The 15,200-nt window shown below is 37.3% G+C and overlaps 2 protein-coding genes across 2 annotated transcripts; one reads left to right on the top strand and one right to left on the bottom strand.

Moving 5' to 3' along the window:
- Positions 1-291: 291 nt before the first annotated feature.
- LOC112189128 (probable Histone-lysine N-methyltransferase ATXR5) lies at positions 292-5,234 on the bottom strand. The gene is made up of 6 exons (XM_024328401.2): positions 4,732-5,234; positions 4,533-4,613; positions 1,387-1,616; positions 1,184-1,284; positions 881-1,093; positions 292-736 (listed from the first exon to the last, which is right to left on the bottom strand). The coding sequence occupies exons 1-6, from the start codon at positions 5,081-5,083 to the stop codon at positions 577-579; spliced, it is 1,137 nt and encodes a 378-aa protein (XP_024184169.1). The 5' UTR covers positions 5,084-5,234; the 3' UTR covers positions 292-576.
- Positions 5,235-6,923: 1,689 nt separating this feature from the next.
- LOC112187565 (protein MKS1) lies at positions 6,924-8,130 on the top strand. Its single transcript, XM_024326416.2, has one exon. The coding sequence runs from the start codon at positions 7,115-7,117 to the stop codon at positions 7,787-7,789; it is 675 nt and encodes a 224-aa protein (XP_024182184.1). The 5' UTR covers positions 6,924-7,114; the 3' UTR covers positions 7,790-8,130.
- The last annotated feature ends 7,070 nt before the right edge of the window (positions 8,131-15,200 follow it).

The raw sequence follows: 15,200 nt of genomic DNA, 5'->3' as shown, positions 1-15,200 counted from the left end.
AGTATCATGCTAACAAAAACAAGGCTCAGCGGGTATCAACTAGAGTACATGTATCCTCTCCTGCCTCTATCCAAATCTCTAAACAAGAAAGATAAGCTTATATCTTTTCAATGGGAGGTCTTTTTTTCTGTTTTTTTTTTTGTCTAGGGCGTCTCTTGATCTTAAAAAGAATGAAAACATACAGCTTAGAATTGTTTACAGAAATACATAAAAAGAGGATTGTATGAGACATCCCAGACAGTCGATCAGAGTACTAAGGAAAATTATATTGATGCCACGAAATGACAAGCATCAACTCAGAAATAATATCTTCCATTGAAATCTGTATTACAGAATGATGATCCTTAACTTATGCAAGGAAAATATTTCCTTGCCTACTCTATTTCTCATGGCCACACAATGAGCCAGCTCTACAATTCTACATTAAAGTTACAATGAATGGTTCAAAGGAAGAACTAGAAGAAAATGAAAAATAATTAACCCCAAACCAAAAGGAAGGGATCTCTGAGGCCCAAAATTACATCCTAGCTCCTTAGGATGGTTAGCCGATGAGTTGCCAACATCAGTATTGATATCTTAGACAAAATTTTCAGTAGGGTATTCATGCTCATATCCATTATAATCATAATATAACCTCTCTCCTTTAGCAATATCACGAGTAGCAACCAATAAGACCCGGCATTCATCGTTGACACTGTATCTCACACATTTACAATTCTGCTTCTTCTTACCCTCCCTGCACAAATTATGATACATTTTTAGCATAATAGATTCAAACATAACGTGCATGTGAAAACAAAACATATGTAGTTTTATTAAACATTCTATCCACGAAGCTAGTGTTAAGCAATGGTATAAGTAATAGGTCGCATGTACTTACAGAGAATGGTTGTTGATTCCATTGATAAATCGAGCAATGTTTCCACGTTTATCAGGACAGATGACAAGACTCTTAGATGGATTGAGTGCTAAGAGAAGGGTCATCATGCTGTCACAATCGTCATTCTCCCGATGCTTAATGTAATCGACATCACCCGTATACTCAGCAATAAAAGTGAGATCCTTAATCTGCTCATCAGCCTCTACTGTAAAACTACATAAAAGAACTCAACAGGATCATACTCAATACACAGGTACCATTACTTATTTAACTGCAACACACGATAATCAAAGATAAAGTTACCCTTCACATGCATCAAAAACAACCGTAAGAGGAGGGCATTCTCCTCTTTTACACATGGCTCTGCAGTGTTCCAATGTCTCAGTATCTTCTTTGGAAAGAATCTATTAGAAGAGTACCATTACTTATACAGATGATGAAAAGACTAATTACCAGTTGGCCATAATGCCAACCAAAGCGAGAATAGATTGAGAGTGGTTCAAAACCTGCATTCCACCATCTTCAAACTTGGAATGATTTGCAGATCTAGGAGCCATGCCAGGCATGTAAGTGAGATCATCACTGAATTCCATGTGCAATGCTGTTAATGCAGAAGCAAGGGAACCCATTTGTTTTAGCCTTTGAGCAGGATCCTCTGATGGAATAAATGGCAATAGTCTTCTTCTTCTCTTCTGCAACACTAATGATCCTGAACGTCTCCGGCGCTTTCGAGCATCTAGAGTTCAAGCCATAACAACCAAGCAACAGAGGAATCAATTTAGGAATAACTGTGTAATGTAAGTAGGTGAGTACAAGAAAACACCCTATCATCTTTGATGTATGTTACATCATTCCTACATAAAACAATTCAATTCAAAGAGCAAGTAGTACTATCAGGATGACCTCCAAAAGCATTAGTAGCATGATCAGATAAAACAATACTGGGTAAAACAATCTGTGTTGACAGACACAACTGTGGGCAACCAGGCAGTTGGACAATTGCTTATAAGAAAAGATAATCAAGTTAAGACTATAGAAGTTACAATGTTTCCAATAAAGGGTGTGGCTTACACTATCTCTCGAAAGTAGTAGCAGCATGCGAGAGAAAAAAAATAAAAAGAGAGATAAATAACGTCACATCAAACAAAGAATATATATAATATATATATATAGACAATAACATAGTTGGACAATTTTTCATAAAGGATACCATCACAAGTAGAGATGTTACATTGCTCCCAAGATAAAAAGTATAAGCACCGAGGCAAACAGTTGGGTGGTTTAGGTTATCAGGATGCTTGTTGAATTTTAGACTATGTTAGTTCTTTGAATATACATTGTTGACATTTACAACTCTTCAATCACAACAGCTTTTAAGTACCAAAACTGTATCACAATGGTTCTCTCTCTGGAACAATATTCACTCAAATTATAACCGATCATCATAATCCAAGGCATGCCTACTCCTAGTCACCAGAATACATGACAATCCTTTTCATTATACTTGTACTCCAGCTATCTTCATCACACACTCCTAGCTACCAGAATACATGACAAACCCTCCAAGGTCCTACTTTCTCTATCACAGAGTGGACTGATCTCTTTTTACTCATTACTGCTGTGTTCATTTTCAAATTTCATGCATTACACTGTCAGAAACTAGTGCAATGTAATTGTCAAAATGGGATTTTGAGATGCCTTGAGTGCAAGTAATTACAAATTCAAGGCTCATAGGATCTAATGCTTTTTGTTTCTAACATTTTCCCTTCAATCTACTGCTCAACAGTTGGATCCCAAGTAATTATACTGTTTTCATCCTATTTTTTTATATAAATAAGATATGTCACCAATGATCATTGAAATGATCAAATTACCAACATTTTTCACTGTTGCTGATTTTTGCAGGGATGATTTCTGTTGATTTCTAACAGTTAGAAATCAAACATAAACGGTTGGACCATCAGACCACATTGTGGGGACCCTAACGATGTCATTCCTCGTAGATCTTATTAAGAGGGATCCTTCTTACTCTTTGTTACTACTATTGGTTCCAAAACATTTTTATGCACCTCAGCTGCTTGTTTATCCTTTGGACATAAATTGATCCAAGTTATGCGTAGCTATACTCTTTTACTGTTATTAATATATCCCAAGTGTTTATTCTTTGAACATTAATTGATGCATGGATATGAATGCATACTCTTTTACTATTTAGTTAGCAACTTAACATATCCAAATGTACCATATCCAATCTTTTGAAGAATAATCGTACTTATGTTCCCATATCCTATATGTACTTCCTACTTAGCAACAAGGTACATCTTGATTCCCAGCTTACGTAACTGCATCAATGGTGTGGCATCTTCCCCTTCCACTATGCTCACTATTGAGTGGCAACTTTTGAAAGAGTAAGCACTATCACAGGCACATCAAATTAGATGAAACTTTAGTCAAAGACCGCACAAAAGCCTAATGCAGAGGCAATTCCAGACAGTATCATGTATAATTAAATCCTACCTACATGAGTGATCATTTTAAATCACCAAGTCTTTGCAATGGAAATAAAATTCAGACGAAAGCAATTTTTGTTTTTATCTTTTATATGTCAAGACCTCATCAACAAACTTATTGACTACAACATTTTGTCCATTGGATACGCACGCATGAGTTAGGGAAACTTTAGCTAGTGAATATAGCAGTACTGCACTGCAAATTTTTGCAATTTTGTATGACATCTGTAATACCATGATGCATATCCCAAAAGTCTCACCCTCATATCAGGAATCCCAAGTATCAATATCAAAAAGTCATAGCCTAAATTGTTTACTGCTAAGCTCAGATAACTTTCCATTACTTCTAAATTATTCATGCACTGTTCACGAGCATCATAAAAGTGGCAACATATATGAAGTTCATAAAGCATAAGTTCCAGTTGAAAACCAAGCAACACAAGTTTGGGGCCAATAATACACATTTCTTGCAAAATATTTTTCAACTAAAGTTGGTCAAGCGGAGTTCTTGTTAGAATATCGACTGGCAATTCCAATTAGAGCATAGATTTACTGCTTATTTAGGAAAGAATCTCCATTTGATGAATCAAGATTCTTTCTATGACATGGTCAGGATTGATGATAATTGGAACTTATGTGAAACCAATTCATATTCAGGAAACGCACTCCCCAAAAGTTAAAAAATTGTGGATTCAGGAAATGAACATTATGTGTAAAACCAATCTACATTCAGGAAATGAAAGCACCCCAAAATGTACAAAATCATCTCAAAAGAATAAGACTGTCCCTTAATTCCCACGAGTAGTAACAGTATGTTATTGAAAAATAAAATGACGTTTTTGATAGAATATAACACAAAAATGTATAAGAATTCAGCATTCTAAAAATTTCTGGTTTTCCATCACTAGTAAACCAACAAAGTTTATCAATTTTCTCGAAAACACTCTATAAACTCAATCTTATTTCAATATTCTTCAAAGCAAAGCTATTATCTTATCCTCCGATTTTGAATTCCCTTCCACCCTTTATCATTGCCATTCTCTTTTAGTTCACCTTCATATAATGGATTAAAATTATTTAACAAAGCCTCAAACAAATCAAGACTCAAACAATGACTATCACCACAATGTACCAAATTTTACCTTGAGAAGAAGCACATTTGTCTTTCTCATCACTACATTTCTGAATCCGAAAGAAATCGATGATCTTCTTCTGCGAAAAACCTAAAACAAGCATTTCAAATTTCGTCACATTTCACACAACACCTCCCAACAAAAACAAAAGAGAAAATGCAAAAGCGGCATTGAAACCAAAAAAATAATAATAATAAGAAATCCCTACTTCTTACTCTTCTGTGTCCGGAGCACTTAGGGCAGAGCCAGGACCCAATCGGGAGAATGGCGACGATCGGCCGGAGGCATTTCATGTGGAAGCCCCTATCGCATTTGTCGCAGAGGAGCAGCTCATCAGCTCGGTCGCCGGAGCCACATTGCTCGCACCTGACGTCGCTGTAATCGGTTCTCTCCGCCACGGAGAATCGCGCCCTCTCCATCACCTCGGAGAGCGGCTTGAACTTCTTCGGCGGGGGGGACTGGGGCGGCGACCGGTGGCGGCGCGGGGCGGAGGTGCGGCGGTTGAAGCGGATGAGGCGCTGAGCTGGACTCGCCGCCGAGGAGGCGGTGGCTGGAGCCATGAGAATTGGGATTTGGAGAAAATGCGGGGCAATTTTTGGTTGCAGGGAAGAACAGAGAAATGGTGGAGCTTTTGGGAAAGGGAGAGAAAGGAAGGAGGAGGAGGAGGGGTTTGGCTGGTGACGTGGAGGGATTTGATTGGGTGGGGCTAATGTGAACCGGTGGGGTGTTGGTGCGTGAGTTTTTACATAGTAGCCGTTTGGAAGTGGGAATGACGGAAATAGGTTTGACGGCGTTTCACTAAAATCGGAATTTCAACGGCGGGCAGAGTTTCCGAATACCAATGGGATTTTTTTTTTTTTTTTGGTAATTATTTTTCATGTTGTATTATTTGTTATTCAAAATTGTACGAGACACAAGAATCAAGAATAAAAAATGTGATCGAGGATTGTATTACACCGGACTAGATGAAATGAATTTGCATCATTACAATATGACGTAATGATGTTAGTCATCTCGATTAGCTATATAGTCACTTGTTTGAAATGCAACTCTCTCTCTCTCTCTCTCAATGGATTTTTAAGGTTTTCCATTATCGCCTTAAAATTGGGACAACAGGCTTTCCACTTTACATATCCCATGTAGCACAATTAGAGGGGTGATTATGAACTCATCCTCGTATGTGGTTGTTCTTGCGATGTGGTGAGGAATTTCTAGTACAGTAGTCCTTCTCGCAACTGATTCTCTTGTGCAAATCAACTGTTTGTCGTCTCTGTGTACCTTAGCTTCTAATATTTGGCGATGGAAGTGGAATGAAGGAGATAGGTTTGACGCGCGGGGGTGGGGGAAGCTCATTCTTGGTGGCGTTTCACTAAAATCGGAATTTCAATGGCGTGCAAAGCTTTTCAAACTTTCAATGGAATTTTTTTTTTTTTGGATAATTATTTTTAATGTTGTATTATATGTAATTCAAAATTGTTGATCTGAAATTGAATGAGACTCAAGAATCAAAATAAAAAATGTGATGAGGATTGTTTTACATCGGACTACATGAAATGAATTTGCGTCATCTCGTATTGCAATTTGATCACATGTGCCCATGTACTGCATTTTGATCAATTATAGCCAATTCTTAATTAATCTATCAATTTCTTTTTATAATGTTGCTCACTCAAACTAGTTTTTGGTCTTCAGTTAAGCAAGAAACACACCAATTACATCACCTTTATCATGGATACCACCCATGAATCACCAAGGGCATGATGTACAACAACAATAAACTTGTGAAAGCCGAGTACGCTAGTTGCCTATTTCCGAAAGAAATTTTGTTAGACTTTTATGTTGTTGATGGTTAATTGACTTCCCACCAACTCGATACCAAATGCGAAAATATACCACCCCAAACTCGGCCATTGTACGAAAACCACGCAATCGTAACTTGTTACCACCCGACCAAGATATGTTTTGATGATCACGCATGCTTACACATCGGATAAAATTCTGGAGCTCAATCCCTTATTGTGATATTTCAAACAACGTCACGCAACTCTTACGAACATATTTAACGTCAATCGCCTCCTCATTTACCATCCGCAATATCTAGGTCAACCCCATATTGAAATACAAAATTATATAAATTTCACAATGTTCAAAATTCTTATTAGATCGGAACACGTCGAAACAAAAATCAAAAATCGAACGCAAAACTCTCTTCCAAATTCTTGTCCCCTTAATATTCGAAACATCTATTTCCAACCTAATCCCTCCAACCTTGCAAAGTTGCAACAAGGCACTTCACCAAATAAACGTGATCTCATCACAAACCCTCCACTAGTGCCATGTAAATGTGACAAATAACCCTCCCACTGTCAATGTCGAGTTCCCGTTCCTTCCTGGTACACTCCAATCAGGATAAAATTTCCTCGCTTCCTCTGTTAACCATATTTTGGGGTCAACGCCCATGGTCAATACTGTTGGCTTCAAACCCCTTCTACATCTATTGTCATTTCCACCTTCAACCCAAATCTCGCTCCAATACCCTCTAACACCACCGGCACCGCAACCAGATCTCCTCCTCCTCCGCCCCAACCACAATGAACCCGCCACCGCAGCGGCCCACCACCCCAAAAAAGGAGCTCCAACTCCAAGGCCCCCGCCCAGCCCCTCTCAAAGTCAGCAAAGACTCCGTCAAAATCAAGAAGCCGCCTCCGCACCCCCACCTCCGCCAAAACGCACCTCAACAACAGTTCCAGCCGCCGCAGCAGCACCAGGAGCCGGTGGTCATCTACACCGTCTCGCCCAAAGTCATTCACACCTCCGTCAACGAGTTCATGTCCCTCGTCCAACGCCTCACCGGCCCTTCCTCCTCTCCCCCCGGCGACCTCTCCCCCGCCGCCCGCCTCGCCTCCATTGAGAAAACCAGCCCCTCTTCCGATCAGAAGCACTTCCTGCCCGTAAATACCACCACAGCCACCGCCGCCATTGACGACGACTTTATGGATAGTATTATGGAGGGTATTGACTTGATGGGTCAGTTCCCGGGGATTCTGTCGCCGGCGCCGGCCACCATGCCGCCGATCCCAGCTGGGTTCTTCTCTCCGGCCGCCGAAGACCCGCAAAACTTCAACTGGCAAGGCGCCAACAACATCAACAGCGGCTTCAATAGTTTCATGCCGAGCCCTTCCTCGAATTCGGCTCTGTTTTCGGCTCCTCTGGTTTCTCCGAGCCCTTCTTCGTGGGACCTCTTCAACAATTTCTTGGACTTCTAGGAATCTGGGTCGGCAATTCGGATCGGCCGGCTGGCGGCCGGTGGAGGTTTTTGTTTTCTTTGTATTGACATTGTTGACTGACTTTTATGTCTTGTAAGAGTAAATTACTAAATTGTAGAGATCAGAATAGTGGACTTTTCTCATATGTAGCAAACTTAAGAATTAAGATTGGTTCCTGGGTATTCCATTTTGGATTTGAGGGTTAAATTAATCCCCCTATTTGTACTTATAGATGAATTTTGGGCAAGAGTTTTTCTTTCCTTTGTTAATTTGTAGTGGATTTGAGGGTTAAACCCCTCCTAAAGTATTTTGTACGTTTATCAAGTGATGCATTTTATTAATCAGTTGAAATGTTTTTGTTCTTGGTTGGGTCCAAAGGTTAAAAAGAGAGAACAAGAATTGGTGGCCGCGTATTGAATGACATTTATATAAACTAGCCTTGCATTGAATGACATTTATATAAACTAGCTTTATGCATATGTAGGCACGTTTGTTTTACGAATGGAGGGAATGATTTCAGGGTAAGAGTATTCCAGCGTTTACAAACACATAAGAGCAACTTTACTAGCCTTGCTAAAATTGATTCTACGCTATTTTAGCGAGCGTGAGAAGCGGAAAATAGCAAAATCAGGCCTCCAGCTGACTCACTCTATTGTTCGCCAAAATGGTTTTCGCTACTACGCTCGCCAAATCTAGGAGAAGAGAGAGAAATTCGAGACACTCGCTATCTCCTCCAACGGGCAAATTCGTTCAAATTCAAACCTCTAGGTAATCGTCTTCGTCTTCTCTTGCCTTTCTTTCTCCTTGGTGTTCTTTGATTTCAAAACTTTTTGGTTTGGGCGATGGAAATTTGTGGTGAAATTCATAAACCCTGAAAAAGGGATTTGGGGCTATTCTCGTTTTTTGTTCGGTAAGCATGAAACTTGTTTGATTAATCTTATATCTAGAATCACTGCAATTTCTTGGAACTTGAGTACGTTGGTGGGTATCAGATTATGGGTGTAAATCATATTTGAATGAGACTAATTGATGTTTTACTCAGTGATATGCTTTTATGTCTTTAATCTGTTTCTTCTAGAGGCTTGTCTATCTATGTGTATGCTTTGGACGATGGTTTTTATAACATATCATGCCTATATGTATATGTTGTGGAATTGAAAGGTAACTAGGAATGAATTGAGAGCTGATGATTACAGGAATATGCATTGAGAGTTGATGCCTGTATGTATATAGATCTTTTCTTGGTCAGTCTATACTTGATTTGATAATGCAAACCATAAAAGAAGAAGTATGCAACAGCAAGATGGTCTAACTTGGTTATTTTATCACATGGTGTCTGGTTTTGTTCTTCATCTCTTCTAGTGGTGGAGGATTGTTGTTATATAATTTGACCTTTTCATTGTGGGTTTTTCTTGGAGTCATATTTTAGGTTATAATGGGATTTGCTTAGGGCTATGGACTATCTCTGCTAATTTGGTTGTGTGTCCTTATTTATGTGTTCTTTCAGTGCTTGTCTTGATGAGGTGCTTGGGTTGTTTCCCTGGGTTAATATATATATATATATATATATAGAGAGAGAGAGAGAGAGAGAGAGAGAGCACAAGCTTTGACATGTTCTCTGAATGCTTTCTTATGTTGATTATCAATTCCCCTCGTGTTGCAATAGATTTAGGAGAGGATATTATAAATTATGCCAACATCCTCAATGGAAACTCAGGGCATAATGATAATATGTTTTCAACGTTTGGTTATCCTGCATCTGGTGATGCTATTAGCTATAGTCAGAACCCTATTCAAAGTCAAGTTGCTGTTCAAAGTGACCAAAACCACAAAGAAAGCTAAAAGAGCCAAGAATTTCTCCATTCAAGAAGACAACCTTCTTGTGTCTACCTGGCTCAATACTACCCTTGATCCAGCAATAGGAAATGATCAAAAAGGTGCTGCTTATTGGAAAAGAATTTGGGAGTATTTCTATGATGAGAAGAATTTTGAACTAGAGTGTGATCGTAATCAGGGTTCTCTCATGCATCGCTGGTCTGGAATTCAACTGGATGTGAACAAATTTTGTGGCTATTATGCTGAAATTGAAAGGACAAGAGCAAGTGGTACAACTGAACAAGATAGGGTAATCTAAATTACCAATGTGATATATTCCAAGTTACATAGTATAGAATAACTAACTCTATTTTGTTTTTATGTTTGTTCAGATTGTGGAAGCCAAACAAAAGTTTAGGAGGGAGTGAGGATACAACTTTACATATGAGCATTGTTGGCATGTGTTGAAGTTCCAACCGAAATGGAACTTGGAACTCTCTAGGAAAAAACCAAAGAAAACTCATGCTACGGTTCCTGCTACTTCGTCTCCCATCACTCCATCTGCTAGCCAAGATACAATAGATTTAGCTGATGGCAATGTTGAAGGCAATGAGTCTCCATGCTTGGAGAGGCCTATAGGCAAAAAGGCTGCCAAGACCCTTGGCAAGGAAGGCAAAAGCTAAAGAGAAAGTGGAAGCAGCCCAATCTGAATTAGGAGACTATTATGCTCTGAAAGTTGAACATGCTTATAAGGAGGATGAGCAATTTCAACTGATGTATGATGCAGAACAAGAGAACATTAAGTTGAGGAAACAAGAACTTGAAATTCAAGTTTGAAAAGAGGATAATGCAATAATGGCAATTGATACTTCTATAATGGAACCAATGCGGGTAGAATATTTTAGAGGACTTCAACAGGAAATCATAACAAAAAGAGTTGCTAACGGAAACTAGTTTGGAGTCACCTGTGAAGTGCGAACTAGATGTCAGTTCATTTTTTGGTGCAAATCTCTTTCTTTCTCATTTTTTGCTGCTTTGAAAGTAGTACATTTTCAGCTACATTGAGAGCTGATGATGTACTTCTATCTTTAGTACTGTTCTCTTCATAAGACTTGAAAGAGTTTCAATAATTTCTTTATTCTCTAAAAGTTTTGAAATAATTACAGATTCATTCAAGATTACTTAGAACTATTCTTTATGCATTGCTCATATCAGATAACTTGTATTGAATTCAAAATTTTAATGCAGAACAATTTCATCATTTTTATGTAAATTTCAACACAAATACTGGGTTTTATTCAATTGTGTAATTGAAACATAAACCAATAACTAAAATGAGTACTACAAAATGATAATTCATTCTCCTCCATGTAGCTGCCATAAGTGTTCGATAAGATCGCCTTGTAGTCTAGAATGAGTCTCCCCATCTTTAATGCGGAGATGGTTGTCAATGAACTCCATCAATGTTTGTGTTCACTCATGTGATGGTAATACATTTGAAGACTCTCCAACTATATTATAATTCTCAATAATTTGATCAATTTCACTATCACGATCTCGACCAATATTTGTAATATAGTGGTCATCATCTCGCTCGTCTTCCACAATCATATTGTGCATTATTATGCATGCTGTCATGATATCCTTAAGTGTCTCTTGATTCCATAAACGTGCTGGTCCTCGTACAATTGCAAAACGTGCTTGGAGTACTCCAAATGCTCGCTCTACATCTTTTCTTGCTCCCTCCTGTTGTTTAGCAAAGTGTTTCTTCTTATTTCCTTGTGGAGTTGGTATTGTCTTTACAAATGTCGCCCATGTTGGATATATACCATCAGCAAGATAGTATCCCATATCATACGGTTTGCCATTAACTAAATAGTTTACAAGAGGAGCACGTCTTGTGGCTAGGTCATCAAATAAAGAAGACCGATCTAATACATTGATATCATTGTGAGATCCTGGCAACCCAAAAAATGCATGCCAAATCCAAAGATCATATGAAGCTACAGCTTCCAATATAATTGTTAGTTCATGGTAGTGACCAGAATACATACCTTGCCATGCAGATGGACAATTTTTCCATCTCCAATGCATACAGTCTATGCTCCCCAACATTCCAGGAAATCCACGTTTTTCACCAATTGAAAGCAATCTAGCTATGTCGTTACTATTTGGTGGTCTCAAGTACTCATCACCAAACATAACAACTACAGCATTAACAAACCTTTTAAGACTCTTTAGAGCAGTACTTTCACCAATTCAAACGTATTCATCTACATAATCTGCTGGAACTCCATAAGCAAGCATTCATAGTGCAGCAGTTATCTTTTGATATGATGACAAGCCGATAGCTCTCGCAGCATTCCTTTTTTGCAAGAAATATGGATCACATAAAAGCACTGCATTTTGAATTCTAAGAAAAACATGACGTCTCATTCGGAACCTTCTCCGAAAAACATTATCAGAAAATATAGGTGGATCAGGGAAGTAGTCACGGTAGAGATTTTCATGACCTTTAGTTATATAGAGCGGAACAACAATCCTACCTTTGATTGAACCACGGCGTACTGGTCTTTCCCTCTCCTCAACTACTCGCTTAATCAGATCATCTTCATATTTTTCATCCGCAATGTCATTCTTTTTCAGGAACCTCTTACGCATCCAACGACTTGCTATGGATTTACCCGCCTTTGGACACAATATAAATGAGATGTCTAGACTAAATGAAATTGAGATATGAGATGAAAGATTGAAAAACTGGGTATCAATATATATTATTGCTTTGCATGTTCGTCAAGCAAGCAACTAATCTTTCCAAGTAAATGAGAATGATCAACTTCCATTGTTTGTTGCTTTGCCAAATCTTTCGTAAATATACAGATCTCACAAATGAATGTGTATCTTTTTTATATGATTTGCTAGTAAAATATGTATCTTTTTTAATATGATGTCGGTTAGCCTAATATATATCTCTTTGATATGATTTTCTTGCACAAAAGATTTAGTTTCACTTTAATTTAGAGCAGATCATATATGATGTGAAAATAGATATCTATCTTTGCTCTTAGCAAGCAAAGAACTGATCAATTTGACCACCAAGAAAAAGTAGCCGTTGAGATCAATTTTTCACATAATAAAAAATAGCCGTTGAAAAATTAGGGTTATGTAATTTATAATTCGAAATTCAAAATTAAATATTCAAGGTTAGCTATAATAGAGAGCATTGGTGCAGACATGTTTTAAAACTGGCTAGCCAAAATAACTTTTTAGCTATTTTAGCTAAAAAAATGACTAAAATATGGCTAGCATTGCTAAGAGCATCTTTAGCAGACTCTCTATTTTGGCATGTTTAGCTTTTTATCTATTTTAGCAGCTGCACCAGACTCCTAAATGGCTCTCTATTATAACTTTTAGCTATCTCGCTCTTAAATATAGAGAGCGAGATGAGACTCTCTATAATTTAAAACATTCCTTTTAAGTTATTTTATATAATTTATAAATAAATTTAAACTATTTAATCTTCATTTAAAAAAATGATATAAATTCAAAATTAGCTAAAATAGAGAGCACTGATGCAGACGTAATTCTAAAATGGCTAGCTAAAATAACTTTTTAGCTAATTTAGCTAAAATTTGACTAAAAAAAAAAAGGCTAGTATTGCTAAAGATGCTTTAAAGAAATCGGAATGGATGTGAGTCCCACCTCCTAAAGTTAACGCTCAAAACGAAAGGGAGAGATGAGTTTAGGAATCAAAGCCTCTAAAATCAAATTTTTCTACCCAGCATACCCTCTCACCCAATCTTATATTGCTATCTTTTTCTTTTTCTTTTTATAGGGGTATTTTAGTAATTGAGGTAGTTTAATTCTGATTCATAAACATAAGTAAACAACATCAATCGTAGTAAGTTCCATTCTTATTTTGATTCCACATGGTAAGTAAACAGCATAATGGAAATGAAATATTCACACACTACTTCTGATTCATGATTTTTTTTCTATTTCAAGTTAGTAAACGTGTCAAGTTTATTGAAAAGAGGAGAATGTGAGTGTTTTCTTGTCATTCACTATTTCTCTTCCCCAGTTTTATATTTTTTGTGTTTTTTTTTTAATTACAATGATAACTTTTGAGGAGTGAAATTCACACTCCTTATTTTTGCAATACACACTCCATGTTTCTTTTTTTATTAACTTAAATTTTTGTCTTTAATAACTTAGTTTTGTCTTTTTATAAGAACTTCAATCAAAAAGGAAAATAATGAGTGTGAATTTCACTCCCCTAACTGTTCTAGATAGTTTGATTATGAGCTTAAATCTTTATTCTAAATGGTGTTGTAAGCATTTCAAAATTTAGTGAAACTTTTGACAGGAAACTTTAGCTTCCCTGATCAGGCGATAACATGGCAACTTGTAAATCTTCTTGTATGTCACTAGGAAAGGATATGCAAGTCTTCTTGTTTTCTTTTGGATAGAAGATGCAAGTGTCCTTATAACTCCAAAACCAATTTTAACTTTTCTGACACAAAAACAATATTCTAACAAAAAAACATGTTTTGAATGAATAGTTTTTTAGGGTACTATCGTGGCAAGGAGAAAGTCTGGAATACAACGGCTGCAATTTATGCAAACAACGAACAAATAACGGAGGGGCAATATTGATAATTCCACGCGCTGTTATTTATTAGGGTAAAAAAAACTTTCATCGTCCTCTCCTTGCTCGCCCATCATCAACCCCAAACGACTTTCTCCATAGGCATAAAAATTGAATGAATTCCAGAAATGCCTAAAAATTAAAAAAAAATGTTTTCTTAATCTTTTGTTTCATTTTTTTTATCTCTGTAGACCAATCATGTTGAGGAGACAGAATTAGAACACAGAAATCTGAGACAGCTAATTTCATCCCCCGAATGCACCTAATTTGTACGAAATTATGGCTCTCCTAAACGCCACATCTCCTCTTGTCAGTGGCTGTAACTTGTCCAGCCTCCTCCATGTGGCAACTGGCAAAGGTTGGCATTGCTAGTTGGTTTTCATTTATTCATAGTAGGCTGGGGACTTGTAAAGGTGTATGGTCCAAAAATTAATGTATCAAAGAATTGTAGGTGCAAAAGAAACAAACTCATACTAAAAAGCGTTTAGATTGATCGGTACATGTGATTATATATATGAGAATTGAGAAAGGGAAGGCTAATATCCTTCGAATGTCAATCACAATTGATTATTTAGTCTTATCAGCAACCTGCCTTGGACATACAATTCATTTTTCTTGATTACAAAATGAAATCCATGTACTTGCAAATTGCAATTAGTCAAAAGCATGTGCCTTATGTGGGGGTCGTTTTCTCAAATATTGAAATAAAGCTATTTTTGGCAGGGCATCACTAGGGGCAGGATTTTGGGTGAAACAACCCAACTAAAAAGACTTGAAAGTTAAAACTTAAAATCAGCTTCTAAGACGCTAGTAGTTCTCCACATTTGATCCTCCATGATAGAATGATGATGATTTGTTAGAAATTTATTTGTGTAAGATGTGCACCTGCACGAAGCGGGTAGGCATATCTAGATATTTATTATGCAAAATAAGTGGAATTCATTATCA

This window comes from Rosa chinensis, chromosome 2, assembly GCF_002994745.2.
Source record: "Rosa chinensis cultivar Old Blush chromosome 2, RchiOBHm-V2, whole genome shotgun sequence".
NCBI lineage: Eukaryota > Viridiplantae > Streptophyta > Magnoliopsida > Rosales > Rosaceae > Rosa > Rosa chinensis.
The sequence above is the reverse complement of the archived record's forward strand: the minus strand, read 5'-3'. Positions and strand labels throughout refer to the sequence as shown.

What these genes read in the sequence shown, in the direction of transcription:
- LOC112187565 (XM_024326416.2), top strand. Translation starts at nt 7,115, where the DNA reads ATGAACCCGCCACCGCAGCGGCCCACCACCCCAAAAAAGGAGCTCCAA.
- LOC112189128 (XM_024328401.2), bottom strand. Translation starts at nt 5,083, where the DNA reads ATGGCTCCAGCCACCGCCTCCTCGGCGGCGAGTCCAGCTCAGCGCCTC. An exon ending in CGGACACAGAAGAGTAAGAA is followed by an intron (nt 4,614 to 4,731) that starts GTAGGGATTTCT and finishes TGCTTGTTTTAG; the next exon opens with GTTTTTCGCAGAAGAAGATC. An exon ending in GGAATCAACAACCATTCTCT is followed by an intron (nt 737 to 880) that starts GTAAGTACATGC and finishes TAATTTGTGCAG; the next exon opens with GGAGGGTAAGAAGAAGCAGA.